Genomic DNA, 17118 nt, shown 5'->3' with positions numbered 1-17118 from the left:
TCTAGAGGTGTCCCCGGAACCTCCTTTGAAGAGCTTCATCCCCAGGGGTTGCTCTATTGAGAATAACTTCAAAGTCGAGAAAGCCTCCAGTCAACAGGACCGAGGTGAGGGGGTATGGAGGTACATATGTTCCATAACCGAGGAAACACTCCCTACAGTTTGGGAGTACTGCAACTGGGAGGGCAAGAAAGTGGTCGTCCCCAGGCCCAATGAGGACATTACCACTCACGTGGAGGGGTATTTAAGTGTTTACACTTAACCCTTCACGCTTGCCCCGGTGGACCCTATGATCCTCAGCTTTTGCAGAAGGTACGAGGTCTACCTTGGGCAGATTCACTCGTCCTTTTGGAGGATCGTAATCATCTTTTGCCACTTTGTCAACAACACTGAAGCACCTCGATTTACCCTCGACCAACTGCTTCGTCTCTACAATCCTCCGAGTTTTCCCAAGGGGGTTGATCAAGCTCATCCGTCAAGCAAGCAAAGCTCCATTCTCGAGCATCGATGAAGATCGGGATCGAGGTTGGCAGGGGAGATTCGTTCGGGTGAAAACCGAAGATCTCATTCGACCTAGAATTTTCACCGTTCCCTGAAAAGTGGAACTCAGCCCGTAAGTTTCTTTCCTTCCTGAGTACTTGGTACTTCTTTTGTTCTTTTTCTAATTGCATGTTCCTATCATTGTGCAGTGGTCGTCCAAGTTCCCAATGCAGTCCCCAACTTCAAGTAGAGGATCAAGGGGATATACAAACAAATGTCATATTTTGAGCGCGAATGGCGCAAGCTTTCAAAGGGAAAGTGGAAGGCCCATTCCCGTGGTGAGTGCTCCTTCCGAACAAGTATACTTCCATACTCAACTATTATTTCTACTAAGTCTTTTCTTTTTTACTGGTTTACCCAAGACCACTGAACTTCGGCCATTGGATGAGGACGAGGCTCCGTCCTCACTTGCTGAACCCTTCGCTTCGGGACAGCCCGGAGCTACTGCACGGGAGGAGAAAAGAGGAAAAAGAGGAAATCCTATAGCTCCCCGAACGTCGAGGTCAAGAAGAAGAGGGTAATTGTCCGGGTCTGGGGAGGAACAGGCGACAACCGAGGAAGGTGGTCGAGAGGCCGATCCTTCTTTAGCCGGGAGCCGGAAGGAAAATCAGAGGTTATGGCCTCCCGATAAATTATCCCTGCCCCGAAGGAAATATCCGGTGTCATTGATATCGCAGAGTCGCAGTCTCACACAGAATCTATGTTCGATGAGGCTCATGCCGACAAGGAGAAATCAAATGAGATGGCACGAGGCGCAAACGAGGCCCTCAACATATTTTTCGACGGCGTATACAGGGCACGTTGGAGGATTATTCCAGGCTCGGTCACTTGGAGATTACAAAAAGTATTTATCGTCGGGAGCAGGCGAGCTGAGTTCGAGCCCGCAGCTGGTGAGGCAGTTCCCTACACCGGGTGTAGACCCAGATCGTCAAAGAACTTTCGTGCTTACTATCCCTGCGAACACCCGGGTACTGTCTGCCCCGACGGGTGTGGCCAGCTATCTTCACTGCCTTGTGACCGAAGAGGACCAAGCGAAGATGAACGAAGTAGGCACATCAAGCCTCTTCAATGAGGCACAACAGGCACTGAACCGGGTAAGTTTCCTATTCCTCGTGTACTTTGTGAATCTTGCTTAGCTTCAGCACGCTCTTACAATCTTATTGTTTTATTTTTAGGATACGGTGCTCCAACATGAAAGCTTCCTTCGGTCTCGAATGGAAGTCAGCCAGCTCGAGTTCGAGCTCAAAGAGAAAGTCCGGCAGAAGGAGATGTATAGGGTTTTCAGTGAACAAAAAGATGAGGCCCTCAAGGATCTCCCAATTCTCTGAGCCGAGCTGGAAAAAGCACAGTAGAAGGCCTTGTCCGTGAAATGGGAGCATGCTGAACTGGTCGAGAAGGTAAGGATTTTTTATGTTAAAAATGAGAGGTTATGCGTAGTGACTAACGACGCAACCTTGCAAGTCTAAGAGAAGATAGATTTGATTAACCAGCTCCAGGCCGAGATGAACGAGGTCAAAACTATGGCCGAGGCGCTGAGGAGAAGGATGGACTTGCTGGTGTCGGAAAAGGAGGCTACAAAAGAGGAGTTAGTGTCAGTCAAGGACCAGCTCCGGGTGGCAAAAGGACAAGGCCGACAAGTGGTCTCGACTAAGTGACGAACTTCGGGCACAATTGGATCCAGCCGTCTATGAACGAGACGACCTTGGCCGGGAATATAGTGTGCTGAAGTCCGAATTGGAGGAAACCTCGATTGATTTCTCCGAGGTCGAAGAAATGTTGGTCCAGTATAAAACTGATGTGGAAATAGTCGAGGCCCGTTTAATAAAGAAGGCCGAATATGTCAAGCGGTTGTCCCGGAGGGAGACCCTCGAGGAGATTCGCGCCCGGGGATTTGATCTGTCGCCCTAGATTGAAGAGGCCAAGAGACTTGAGGCCGAGGTAAAAGAACTTTATAAGCCCAAAGGTCCCAAGGGTTCTGGTGCAAAGTCGAGCTACGGTGCATATTAGGCGGAGATGTCTCAGCTCCTTTTTTGTTTATTTTGAGGCTGTTTTATCGTGACTTTGTAAATAATTTTTGAAATATATATAAAAATATTCCTTTGGTGTCACCGTGTCTTTTACTTTAGAATCTATTTGTAATTTTTTTATTTTGGATCATCCTTAATGACTTAGCATAGAATTAGACGTAATCTGGAGCAAACGTTCTCCAGAAGCCCGAATGAGGCACGATTTCGATAGTAACTCCGGATTATTTATGGCTTCGAAATTTCTATAAAAATCGAAGGCCTTTAAGACACTTGAGTGTTTTAGTCATATACGATGGTGTTTTGCCGAGGGTAACCCTTTAATAGGTTTTAATCCTCAGTAAGGGCCTTACTTTCTGAGTACGGACTTTGGACGTCTCCGAACCATTTTAGGTTGGCCGTAGCCTTTCATGTTGGGGACCTGCCTAATAAGCTTGGTTCTTCGGGGATTCGATAGCTCGGGCCATCCAATTTTTTATCGGACGACCGTCCCCGAGTCGGAGTAGCCCGTGGGCTTTAGGATTTGTTGTGATGCATCGATGGAGCGAAATGCATAGTGATAAAGTATACCGAAAGCAAAGATTTCATTCGTTGTTTTGTATGTAGAGTACATAATCAGAGGCGCATAAGTCTTGTGCCGCAGCTAGAGTGGGCTACATTGGTACGGTTCATTTGACTGTTTGACCCTTACAACGAATCCTAACTACCAAGCCTTGCCTTTTAATATTAAGTGATTGCACCTTCTAAAGATCCTAACCTAAGGGTAATGGCCCCCAGTCATGTTGCCGGAAAGCAGGGGGACTATCTGTATAGGGTAAAATATGCTATGACACGTGGCCGTTAAAAAAAGAGACACATGGAACCCAAGACGGGGGGATGGCCAAAGATCGAAGACAACTGTTTTGTTTGTCACCGAAAATAATAACGCTCATAAAGATATGATATATGATCTTCGCCCAGTAGTATTTAATAGAGAATATTCCATGGCATTAAGAGCAATTACCCGCTACAGAAAATTTGGCATTTATGTTCACCGTTATATCTTCATCAATGTCCCTCATAATTGACATTAAAGAAGGGCACGATTCTAGGACCTCCTTCTATAGACATAACTATAAATAGTGAGCTTAGTTAACATTGTAAATGATACGAATTTTCTGGCAAACTTACGTTACATTCTATACAAAGTTTAATACTATTTTACCTTCTTACTTTTTGATTTCATTATTGTTGTGCCCGGAAACTCTGTTCCAGTAACTGTTGCTTCTGTTGTTTCGTCTATATCCTAAGGCTAAGTATTGCATAATTCTTTGATTATTTTATTATTTCATGATCAAATTAATTTATTTGTCTAGAAATCACGTATAAATTCAACTGTACCGTTATATGTGTAAACAACTTACTAGGCACGATTGCAAGCGTGGGGCTTTAGGGCGGTGAGAGAAACGCCAAAGGCCATCGGGAAAGAGCTCTAGTTTCAAATTGGAAAAGACAAGTAACTTGTGGATCTATACCGAAATCTAAGGTTTGAGAAGCCCTTCTTTGCAAAGTGGTCATTTTGGCCCTGTTTTTGTTGTTGGAGACAACGCGTGAGAGACCTATAAGATTCCAATTTTTCGTTTAACATTTTTTCCCCACTTGAACGGCCTTCATTTTTTCCGTTATCATCTCTCTCTTGCAACTTCCCTTCCTCTTACAAAGTTCTTTTTCCTTTTTATTTTTCTCCTTTTCAAAAGTTAACTACTCTACCTTTTATTCGTTGCCTTAGATACCATACTTTAAAAGGTTAACAAGAAACAAATTAGAAAAGAAAAAAAAACTCATACAATGGCCATTGGTTGTATGGTCACACGAAGCAAGTCACCCACGACACAAACATCCAAAGAAGGGTTCACTGAAGATGAGAAAATGTCACTGATTTTCGACTCATCAATGCTGAAACATGAATCCAACATTCCTACACAATTCATATGGCCAGATCACGAGAAACCTCGTGCTGGTACTGCTCCTGAACTGCATATTCCACATATCGATTTGGGATCCTTCCTCTCGGGTGATCCTGTTGCAGCCAAGAAAGCATCTAGACTTGTTGATTCAGCATGTAGGAACCACGGTTTCTTTCTCGTGGTGAACCATGGAGTTGACACTAACCTCATCTCGCTCGCCCATCGTTACATGGACATGTTCTTTGAATTGCCACTCTCTGAGAAGCAAAAGGCTCAGAGGAAGAAGGGAGAGCATTGTGGTTATGCTAATAGCTTTACTGAAAGGTTTTCATCCAAACTACCTTGGAAAGAAACACTCTCTTTCCCATATTCCGCCCAAGGAGGCATAGTTGAGGAGTACTTTCTAAGGACCATGGGTGACAATTTCTGCCATGTTGGGTAAGAGAATTCGATCATTTTGTTGTATAGTTAAGTTTCATCTAAAAGCTTAAACATTTAAACTGTCGGAGACCACGCATTGCTGTATACTTTATTATCTACTTTTAACAATATCCCTCACGTTTGGACCTCCGCTAACATTTTCTTGTGTCAAACACATAGAAATTCTTTTAAATAATGGGAACATGCCGTGAATATTGAACTAATTGATAACGTATTGAAATGTGTGATCAACTAATCTAAAATGCCAATGACAATGTATGCTCTCGGCAACTTAAACAGGTCGTACAATATAGTAATATTTGATTTTTATCTTCCTCACTTATCTATTTGATTTATTTTCAATGTTTGTATAGGAATGTTTATCAAGATTACTGCACTGCCATGAGCACCCTTTCTTCTGGCATCATGGAACTCTTGGGGGTGAGCCTCGGCGTGAAGAGGAACCATTTCAAACAGTTCTTTGAAGAAAATGAATCTATTATGAGACTCAATTATTATCCAACATGTCTGAAACCAGACCTTACCTTAGGAACTGGGCCTCATTGTGACCCAACATCATTAACCATCCTCCATCAAGATAGTATTGGAGGGCTTCAAGTCTTTGAGGACAACAAGTGGCGCTTCATCACTCCAAATTTTAGCTCTTTTGTGGTTAACATAGGCGACACTTTTATGGTAAGCCATGTTGTGCAAAATTTCTATTTGCATAGTGTAAAGAATTTTTTACACTATTGAATCATTTAAAAAATATACTTCATTTGTTCTAATTTATGTGGCATACTTTTTTAGTTTGTCCCAAAAAGAATATCACGCTTTTATATTTAGAAATAATTTAACTTTAAAATTTTTATGTTACCTAGATAAGATGATTTAATAGCCACATAAATGCCTAAGCATAGTTTTAACCACAAATTAAATAATAAAAAAAAAATTAAATTCTGTGCCTATTCAAACTTTGACACATAAAGTTAAAAGGTTGGAATTGTAACTAAGTAATTGCCCATAGTAATTAAAACTACCTATCTAAGAAAAACACTTGTTAAATTAAACCGATGGTATAAAAATATTTATCTTGTAAGTGTATATAAGTTAAATTATATATACTAAATTTGACGTACTACAGTAAAAGTAGATGCCTTCTTGAAGTACAAAGTGAGACAACCAATATTTACGTGACAAATAGGTATAGTTGGTGGCTCGTTTCTTTCCATAGAATGTGCGTACAACATCATATCTTTTGTTATTGTATTTAATGGGTAATACATTGGTTGTTTTCCTTTTGCAGGCGCTTTCAAATGGAAGATACAAAAGTTGCTTGCACAGAGCGGTAGTAAACAACAAAAGTCCTAGGAAATCTCTTGCTTTTTTTCTGTGCCCTAAGAAGGATAAGGTGGTGAGCCCACCAGCTGAATTGGTGGACTCCAACAATCCTAGAATATATCCTGACTTCACATGGGCAACCCTCCTTGAGTTTACACAGAAGCATTACAGAGCTGATATGAACACTCTTCAATACTTCTCCAATTGGCTTCAACAAGGTACTCCAGAGGTTTAAGACCTAAGTTTCTGGTAGGGTTTGTGAGATCGAAGGTAGAAGATACCTAGTCTTTTATTTAGAGCTTAAGTTCAGTATGCACTGGTAGTATATATATTTTTTACGCTATCAAATAGTTGACATATAAAAGTAATACCTCTTTATAGAAACTATGATATGATAGCCCGGAAAATAGAACAAAAACATGTATATTCGGCAAACTACACTGATAATGTAAACAATCTTAATACTATCAGTTATTTTGTAAGTGAAAGGGTAAAGTGGAGAGCGAAATCTCTCTAGCTCTCTGAAGACGTCGGAAGAAGACATGCAAAAACTTAGAGGAAAGTAGCATGTTCTTTTCCAATGAAAGACTAAGATTTAAAATGGTGAGCAATTAATAAAGAAGATAGAGAAGATACGAGGGAAGGAATAAACGAGCTTTATAGATTAATTTCGTAAGCATCTGCTTTGGGCTAAGTAGAGAAAGATAATAGAGTGTCTTACATACTTAATAAATTTTCAGCAAATTAAGTATGGGTATCCAATGTAACCATTTGCTTTTGGCATTTATTGAAATATAAGGGTAAGTAGGTAACTGAAAATCTATCTTCCAGTTAGTTTATCGGAGATGGATGTGCGAGCTCGCAAGTGCGAACAGGGGTAGGCTGAAGTGAGGCGCGCAGGTGCGGAATCGCACCTGCGCGAGAAGGAGCGCAGATGCGGGCAGAGGGCTGTGAGGCGTTGGTCGCAGGTGCGAGAGAAACTTCCGCACCTGCATGAGCGCAGATATGGACGGAATCGCGCATAAGCGGAAACTGGGCAGGCGAGTGGAGTCCGCAAATGCGATGTTTTGCTCGCACAAGAGGATGCGCAGGTGTGTAAATCTTGTCCGCAGGTGCAGAAATCGCTGGGGCATAACCTTAAAATTCGAGGGTTCAATATTTTCACCCATTTTTGGATTTTAGAGCTCGGGTTGGGCGATTTTGGAGAGAAAATTTTCCACACAACTTAGTGGAAGTGTTCTTAACTCCCTTGTGATTATATTCCATGAATTAATCTTCATTTTTGGTGTATGATTATTGAATCTTCAAGAGAAATAGAAGGAAATTTCTATAATGTCACAAAACAAATTCTTCAAGTTTGAATACCGATTTGGAGTCGGATTTGAGTGAAATTAGTATGGTTGAACTTGTAATTGGATGGGTTATCGTATTTTGTGAGTTTCATCGAATTTCGAGACGTGGGCCCCACAAGTGATTTTTGGAGCACAATTTCGGATTTTTGGAAAATATTAGTATTTTGATATGGAATTAATTCCTATAATTTTTGTGGGCTGAATCAAATTATTGTAACTAGATTCGAGCCGTTTGGAAGTTGTTACGCGCATAATGGAATTTCTGGAGCATTGCTTAGCTTGTTCGACATTGGATTTGGCCTATTCGAGGTAAGTAAATCTTCTAATCTTGGAGTTGAGGGTTTGAACCCTGAATATATGTATTTCGTGAATTGTTGGGAGGTGACGCACATGCTAGGTGACGGGCGTGTGGGCGTTCACTATAGAAATTATGACATAATTATTTCTGTAAAATTTTGTAGTTAAATGATCTTGGCATGTTCCATGCGTTTTATGAGTTAGAGAAATTAAGCTGAAAAGCATATTAAAAATCATGATTGAGGCTACGTGCCAGTATTATTGGGACCCACAGAGGTCATATTGCTGTGAACTATTTGTTTTAAATTGAAAATTCATACTCAGTCATATTCATTTCATTGCATATCATATCTCAGTCTCTGTTGTTATTCATTGATACATCATATCATCATTTTTAGGCTATTTTTCATGACATTGTAAGCCCGAGAGACTGGAGAGATTGATGACTGAGTGAGGCCGAGGGCCTGATTTATGAGGATATTTATGGGATCGGGCTACACGCCGCAGCATGTTGCATATTTATGGGATCGGACTGCACGCCGCAGCTTATTTGATATCGGCCGAGGGCCTGATTGTGAGGATGAGTGTGGACCGGGGCTGCCCGCCTGCAGCATACTTTATTATTATAGCACGTGAGTTGTCCGTGCAGATTATAGTGCTTGGGCTGAAGGAGTCCCTCCGGAGTCTGTACATACCCCCAGTGAGCGCAGGTAGCTACTGAGTGCGAGTGCTGAGTGACTGGGAGGTATGAGTGATTGTGAAGTATGCCCGAGTAACAAGAGTGATTGTGAGGTATGCCCGAGTGGCAAGAAAGATTGTGAGGTATGCTCGAGTGGCACGAGTGACTGTGAGGATTGCCCGAGGGGCTGTATATGAGTGATGTTCTGCCCGAGGGGCTGTTTATGATTTTATCACTGAGTTGCATCGCATTGGCATGCACACATGACATACATGCATAGAGATGTATTTTTTCTCATACTGTACAAAATCACATCATTCATGATTTCTCACATATTTTGACAGATGGGCATAGCGATGCATTTATTTTACACGGGTTATCCGGAAGAAAAATGAAACATATTATTTATTATTGAGAAGATGTTTTTGGTGAAATTCATTATTTTCAAACTATTCATATTATTGGCAACTTCGGCAAACGCTTTGGGTTTTCACTGATGTATTTGAAAGAAAGAACTACTATTTTTTTTGAAATCATTATTTGGATGAGTATTTTATCCCTGAGTTACTTCTGGTATTATTTGCTTTATGTTGTTATGGAGTGTTGTGGACTATTAGGTTTGGACCCGACCTTGGTGGAAGCTCGTCACTACTTTCAACCTACGACTAGGTTTGTTACTTACTCAGTACATGGGGTCGGTTATACTGATACTATACTTCTGCACATTGCGTGCAGATGTTGGCTGTTGTTATTGTTGTGCTCGATGGTTGCGAGATGTGAAGATGTACCTACGTTCTCGTTGTAGCTGCCTCTTGTTTAGGGTAGCCTTAGATTTATAAAAGCTCTGTTTATGTATTATTCAAACAGACTATATATTTATTTCATTTCTGTTTTGTATACTCTATTCTTAGAAGCTCATGATTTGTACTACCAGTTCTTGGAGATTTTATAAGATCAGGATCTTTATTCACTTAAATTACTTTAATAATTATTATTAAAATTGGTTAGTTAGAAATTGTCTTACCTAACGGGATGGGTTAAGTGCCATCACGACTAGTTGGATTTTTGGGTCGTGACAACCTCATGCGTACGTAGCATCCAAAACTAATAGCACATAATGATTACATCACCTAGGGGGTAGTTTCCCCCTTCACAAAGTTAGACAGGAGACTTACCTTGCTCCGAAGTTCCATAACCGGCTCCAACGCCTCTCTAACACCTCAACTCAAATCCAAACGTCCCGAAACTAGTCAAACAATGTGTAAATCAATCAAAATATACTCCAATTCTTAAAATTTTACAATTTATAATGATTCCCAACTCCGCTCAAAATATCAATAAAGTCAACCCTCGGGCCCACATGCCCAGATTCCGAATATATTTGAAGATAAACTTTACCCATAACACCACAAACTCAAATATGAAATTTATTCCCAATTCTATTTTCAAAATCATGGTCAAAATCCGAAATTATCAATTCTAGATTTTCCTCTTAAAATCCCACAATTTCCATGAATTTCCATAAGTTTTCATGTAAAATCCGTATAAAATCCAAGTATTTAACTTGTAATAGGTGGGAATCATTTACCTCGTGTTGCTCGACTTTCGCAGCAGCAGACCACCAGCCGCACCTGCAAAAAAATCCATCGCAGGTGCGGTTCTCTCCAATCCAGGCAAATCCGCTTCTACGGACAAAATTTCACTCCTGCGCGACCGTTTCTGCGGTCCACCCCATGCTCCTGTGCTCTCGCACGTACGGAGACTTTCCGCTTCTGTGACCCCAGCTGGCTTTACGCCTCTGTGGAGCATTTTTCGCATCTGCGGGCTCGCAGATGCGGAAATATCCTCATCTGCGGCCATCCCAGCTCAGTCCAAATGTCGCTGCTGAAACCACAACGCCGCACCTGCGGGCTCGCACCTGCAGCCCTTTCCACGCAGGTGCGATTGCACCAGATCCCAGCTGCCTCAGCACTTCTCCCAAGTCCAAACTCGATCCATTTTCAATCCGATTCGCACTCGAGCCCCTCGATTCATGATAAAAATATCATGAATCGGCGATCAAAATCTTTCTTTCAACTTTCAAACTTCCAAACTTCGACGAGTGCGTCCGAATCAAATCAAAACATTCCAGAATGAAGCCAAACTTTGCGTACAAGTCACAAATCACGATACAAACCTATTTCAAGGCTCGAAACCCCAAACAGATATTGATAACCCCAAAGCCTACTTCAAATCAAACTTAGGAAATTCTTAGACCTTCAAAATTCCAACCTTCCATAATAAGCGACGAAATACTTCCGGACCACCCGATACTCAACTTGACATACGCCCAAGTCCGAAATCATCATACGAACCTATTGGAATTTTCAAATCCTGATTCCGAGGCCGTTTACTCAAAAGTCAAACCTTAGTCCATTCTTCCAACTTAAAGTTCCGAAATTAGAATGTTTCCTTCCGAATCAACTCCGAACTTCCCAAAATCCAATTTTGACCACACGTACAAGTCGTAATACATGAAATGAAGCTACTCAAGGCCTCGAACCGCCGAACGATGCGCTAGAGCTCAAAATGACCGGTCGGGTCGTTACAGGTTTGAGTTAAATTGGCTCTCGATAAGTGAAATATTTTATTTAAATTAAAATAGAGGGAGTAATATTATAAAATAATATGTTAAATTGTGTCTCACCTGACATATCTTTATGAATACATTTTGTCTTCTACTATTTTATCCTTATTTCTTAAAGTTTGCATTTTAAACAATTTATTTCTTAATACTATGACTGATTTTGTTTTATATTCTAATTTCATTTAATTCAAATACTTAATTATCTTTTTTAATCAGTAACAAAGATCATTTATTTATTGAGGATTCAAATTATTAATATTAGTTCATACCATATATTAAGTATTTAATTATAACTATATTTTTATCCACAAAAATTCTTTTGTCAAATGATAAAACATCAAACTTTTGCCTTTTATGCTTGTCGTAGTGTTAGTAAATGACTTTTGTCAATCACTTTTCTTTCTCTTGCTATTATTAAATATTTTCGTAATTATGTATTCTAATTATGTTTTAAAATCTATATTCATATTTATATCTAGGTAAATTATTTATCGAAGAATAAAATTAATAGTTAGTAGACCAATCTTACATAGACTACTCATAGCATTTATAGGTTAATTACTGATTTGGGATAAAGGACAAAGCAAAATGCTTCCTCTTTCTTTAATCTTTTCTTTATTTTATTTTATTTACATCATAATTGTTCACCTAAAACTTTGCACAAATATACAATCACTTTTGCTCTAAAAAACGTTCAAGTGTAGAAAATTCATACGCATAAAGATTTGATGTTGTTTAATCATACATTAATTATAAAATTTATATAAGGTAAAATTTTAATGATTTTAATGTCCTAATTATAAGAACTTCTTACTTAATTCAAATAAGAAAAAGTTTAATAAGTAATAAATCTGATTAAATTTAAAACTCCTAAATATTAGCTAGGAGAATAATCAAACGATTATTTTATCTAGTATGAACTCTATTTTAAAATGATTGAAAAGATGAATGACATTTTGCTAAGTATTCGTGCCATTTATTACATTTTGGATTTAGTTCACCCATTTAGTTGAGTTACCTCTGAGCCAAGTCATAAATCATAGCAATGTTCAGTACCGAAGATAACAAGTAATGGAAAAGAACATGTGGAGAATAAGTAAACAATTAGATAGAAATGATAATTATGTAACGATTGTGACTATTAACAAAATTTAATAGGACAGGAAGTATATATCTAGTGGAGTCCGGAACCAAAATGTGGTTCTTTTGGATTCAAAAAATCAAAATGTATGGAAAAACAGCTGGTGACCATAATATATATAATGCCCTTTTAAAAGTCGCTATACCTTAACGACCGTTTGCCCAGTTAAGTATAGAGCCCTTTTAAAATGCGCTATATAAATAAAGCCCTAACATACCGTGCTATATATATATTATGTGGGCCCATCAATAATTCTTCTGGGGACGTAACAATAATTCAACTGGGTATAGCGCCCATATTTAAGGTGCTATACTTCAAATAATTATACCCCCAGCACTGATTTTTGCCTTATTTAAAGAGGTTAAAGATTTTGTAAAAATCCATTCATAAATATTTTCAAGTCTTCCGAAATATTTCTTTGTTAAGTTATCTTGCATTAAGAAATGTCTGGACCCAATGACGTACCAAGGTGTTATTGTGGCAAACGTGTGATTTTGAAGCCATGTTGGTCAAATAGTAATGTGGGTGCAGACGCTGGATATATCAACAACTTGTAAGTTATTGTTTTGGAAAACATGTTTGTTAATATTTTTTTATATAAAATATTAACTAATAGTGTTGTGTTATAATCCCCATTGGTAGGACGAAAATCAATGTAGATTTGAAAAATGGTATGATGAACCCATTAACCAATAATACTACAAATCATGTTTGCAGTATGTTTGGAATATGACCGGTGAATACAAACTCCAGATCTTTAAACTACAATGATTACTTGAGGCAGTGCAGGAGAAACTAAAAGAGACGGAAGAAGAAAACAATAGGCTGGAAGAGAAATTTAAGTGGTTGACGCATAGAATAATGGGCGATAGTGACTAAACAAACACATGGATGTGTTGAGTTAGTATTTTATCTTTATGTTTTCCGTATCATGTATTTTTATTAGTTGTACTTAATTTAAATTATATTAAGTTGCTATGTTTGTTTTTGTGTCGTAGTATTAAACTAATAAATAACTCGAGAAATAAGAACACATGCACATATAATATAAACCATAAATAATGTTGCTATTACATATTGAATGTCATATGTACAGATAATAAAAAATATCAATGTGTCCCTCAACCTGTATGCTTTAAAGCATTGGTTGGCCTAAGACGCATCCCATCCCACCCGGCTACACTATCAGGATCATCCTCATTACGTCGCCTCTTTATCGGAGGATGCACTGCAGCATGATCGTCAGTAAGGCTGGCATGCTCGGTAGAACGGACCGTCGGTCCAACAGTAACCTACAGAATAATAAGATATTTTAGTATATGAAATATATATTAGTAATGTACGTGTTAGCTAAAAATATTTAAATTATCTTACCATGGTCTCGGCGGGCTCCTGAATATAATCATCCGTCTCAGGCATGTCAGTATCACACAAAGTGGCATCCGTGATGGGCGAGGATGATGCCTTAAAAAAATGCTTTAGATATTTATGACTAATCAATGAGATAAAAATAAATATAAATAATAGTAATACAAACTAACCAAATCCTGTGAAAGATCCGCAACATCCCTCGATGATGAGCCATAACTCAGTTGGCACCCACTATCCACATCTCGTGTGGGGCGATTATCAGCAACCGTCGATGGCTTTGGAGGACCAGGAAAATACTGATCCCACTCCTGTCGCGTAATGGTCGTGCCCGCGATCAACAATAGAGCTGACGGGGTCACCTGCGTCCCGTCACCTGCGAAGTCCCTGGAGTAAGCTGAAGGCTTAATGACGGCATATCTCTAGGAGCATGGTCTGGCTCATGGTGGTCACCCGGCTGATCAACTCCAACATCGTCAACAGGTGCCTCAACGCCCCTTTGCTGGGGACCACGTCTTCGCCGACCCCCACGACCTCGTGGGACACCCCTACCTCTCTGGGCACGTTTGCCACGTCGACCACGTTCAGGCTCGACTGTTGGCCCAAGATGGTACTGCTCTGGCGCCACATAATCAGCCTTGTATCCTAAGCGCTCATCATCCTGGGCTCGTCTCAATGTCCGGGAAGCCAGATATGTAACTTGCCGGCTATACTCGTGCAAAGTGGTCGCTCCCTCGCCGGTATGCTGCTGCATCTGCAGTCCCAACTGGTAGAACAAATGTAGGTCAATAGCCTGCACAACATGTAAAATATTAATTGCGGAACGCTAGGTTAACGTTATAAGTAAGTATACCAAATAACATACCAGTGCCTCATGCCTCCTGGTGTATGGAACGTACCGACCGCCAGCGCGATGAACGGGATTCCCCACGAAAAGTCGGGTAACGCTACAGTACCAGCCCATATACTCTTGCTCACTATCTTTCCAGTCAGGTAGGGGGGGCGTAATCAGGTCATGTCGTTGGTCCCAAATATCGATATGCGCCTCTAGCCATGCCACATATGTCTGGTCAACCCTGGAACAATCATCCTACTGGTAATGTGTCCTATGCTAAGCGGGCGATGGAGGTACAAGCTGCGGTCAACCAAACTGGCGAAGGACTCGCTTGGTGGCATGATGCTCAACAATATCGAGACATATCAACGGGACGGAAGAGCTCCACATAATTTGGCCGATAGAGCAATAATCGGGCAAACGAGCTATTAAATAAAAATAGGAACCGTGAGTATATGCAACACATATAAAGCCTGGCCAAGTAAACTTAAGTGTACATTTACCTATGCGCCCTCTAGAAAATCCAAGAAATCCCTACAATGGGGGAGATTATTTCGAGCCTCGTACTCGCGCCCGTATCCCCACCTATCAACCCACCTCCTAGCTAAAGAGAGAAATGGTGGAGTTGGTGCATCCGAAATGAAGGGTGGCAGAGGTGGCTGCAACTGTAGGAACTGCTCCCATGCCCAAACCTAATATACAATGTGGATGTAAAATTTAAGGTACATTTTTACTATGTATGTTATAATCATGAAAATAATTGACTATGTTTTCACCTGAAGCAGCGGCAAAAATCCGGCAATGTCTCTCTGGGTGCCCATGCACGCCCGACACATCTTCCTGTACAAGTAATCAAGAACATCAACACCCCATCTGTAATCATGTAAATCATCTAGTAGCTCAAGATGATGAAGAAATCTCAGGATGACTATGTAATGACCTGGCCGGTTGTTTTGAGAGTAATAGACCCGATCCCCTATTTTCTGCTTTCTCTGTATCTATTTCTGCTTATGTGACTAGCCGGGGAGTCTTGTTTTTGGTTTCAGAGTGTTTTGGGACACGTAGTCCCTAAAGCAGAAGCTTAAGTCTTAGGATTTTGACCGTAGTCAGAACTATATAAAGACGACTCTGGAATGGAGTTTCGTCGGTTCTGTTAGCTCTGTTGGGTGATTTTGGACTTAGCAGCGTGTCCAGACTATGAATTTGAGGCTTGTACCTAATTTAGGCTTGAAATGGCGAAAGTCAAATTTTTGGGAAGTTTGACCGGGGGTTGACTTTTTGATATATGGGACGGATTGAGATTTCGGAAGTTGGAGTCGGTCCATAATGTTGAATATGACTTGTGTGCAAAATTTGAGGTCAATCAGACGTGATTTGATAGGTTTCATCATCGTTTGTTGAATTTGGAAATTTCGAAGTTCATTAGCCTTTAATCCGTGTGTAATTCACGTTTTGAGGTTGTTTGAGGTGACTTGAGGATTCGACTAAGTTTGTATTGGGTTATATGACTTTTTGGTATGCTTGGTTGAGGTCCCAGGGGCCTCGGGTTGATTTCGGGTGATTAACGGACTTGATTTTGAGTTGATGAAGCAGCTGAAGTGCTGCTGCTACTGGTGTAACCGCATCTGCGGAGTGGGCACCGCAGGTCGGAGCATGCAGAAGCGTGGCATGAATCGCAAAAGCGACCAAGGAAGAGTTGGGCATAGGTTGCAGGTGTGAAGACTTTCCTGCACCTACGATGGTCGCAGCAGCGGGCAGAAGGGCGCAGATGCGAGTTTGATCCGCAGGTGCGATGGATTTCCCGCACCTGCGATATGCGCAGATGCGGTCCGGTGATCGTAGAAGCAGAGGCAGCTGGATAAGTGACTTCTGCAGAAGCGGGAATTTTACCACAGAAGAGGCTCCGCAGGTGTGGATAGATGGCCGCAGGTGCGAAAAGCCTGGGCAGAATGTTTAAAAAATAACGGTTCGCGATTTTAGTCTTATTTCAACATTTTGGACTAGGACTTAGGCGATTTTGGAGAGGATTTTCGAGGGGATTATTGAGGTAAGCTTCTTGTACTCTTTTCTGATCATAAATCTTGTTTCCCCATTGTTTTCCCCCTTAGATTTTGTGTTGTTGAGGTGAAATTTGGGGGTTTAGGGCTAGAGAATTGGAGAGTGAATTTTGGGGATTTGGATGACCAAATGGTGTCGGAATTTGATAAATTTTGTATGGTTAGACTCGTGAGTTAATGGGCTTTTGGATTTTGTGACTTTTGTTGGATTTCGAGGTGTGGGCCCGGGGGCGGGTTGAGCCTATTTCAGATTTTGGCTTATAATTTCGTATTTTTCTTGTGGAATTGATTCCTTTAGCCTATATTAATTATATTGTACTGCTTGTGGCTAGATTCAGGGCATTTGGAGACTGATTCGAGGGGCAAAGGCATTTCAGAGTAGGATTTTGCATGGTTTGGGGTAACTAACAGTCTTAAATCTTGTCCTGAGGGTATGAAACCCCGGATTTTGGTATGATGTGATTATTTTGGAGGTGACACACATGCTAGGTGACG

The 17118-nt window shown here is 40.5% G+C and overlaps 1 protein-coding gene across 1 annotated transcript; it reads left to right on the top strand.

The window, feature by feature from the left end:
* Positions 1 to 4210: 4210 nt before the first annotated feature.
* LOC107778423 (gibberellin 20 oxidase 1-D) lies at positions 4211 to 9461 on the top strand. The gene is made up of 3 exons (XM_016598675.2): positions 4211 to 4945; positions 5302 to 5623; positions 6234 to 9461. The coding sequence occupies exons 1-3, from the start codon at positions 4389 to 4391 to the stop codon at positions 6501 to 6503; spliced, it is 1149 nt and encodes a 382-aa protein (XP_016454161.1). The 5' UTR covers positions 4211 to 4388; the 3' UTR covers positions 6504 to 9461.
* Positions 9462 to 17118: the final 7657 nt, after the last annotated feature.

Source organism: Nicotiana tabacum, chromosome 13 (assembly GCF_000715075.1).
Source record: "Nicotiana tabacum cultivar K326 chromosome 13, ASM71507v2, whole genome shotgun sequence".
Classification (NCBI taxonomy): Eukaryota; Viridiplantae; Streptophyta; class Magnoliopsida; order Solanales; family Solanaceae; genus Nicotiana; species Nicotiana tabacum.
This window is presented reverse-complemented; position numbering and strand designations above follow the sequence as displayed.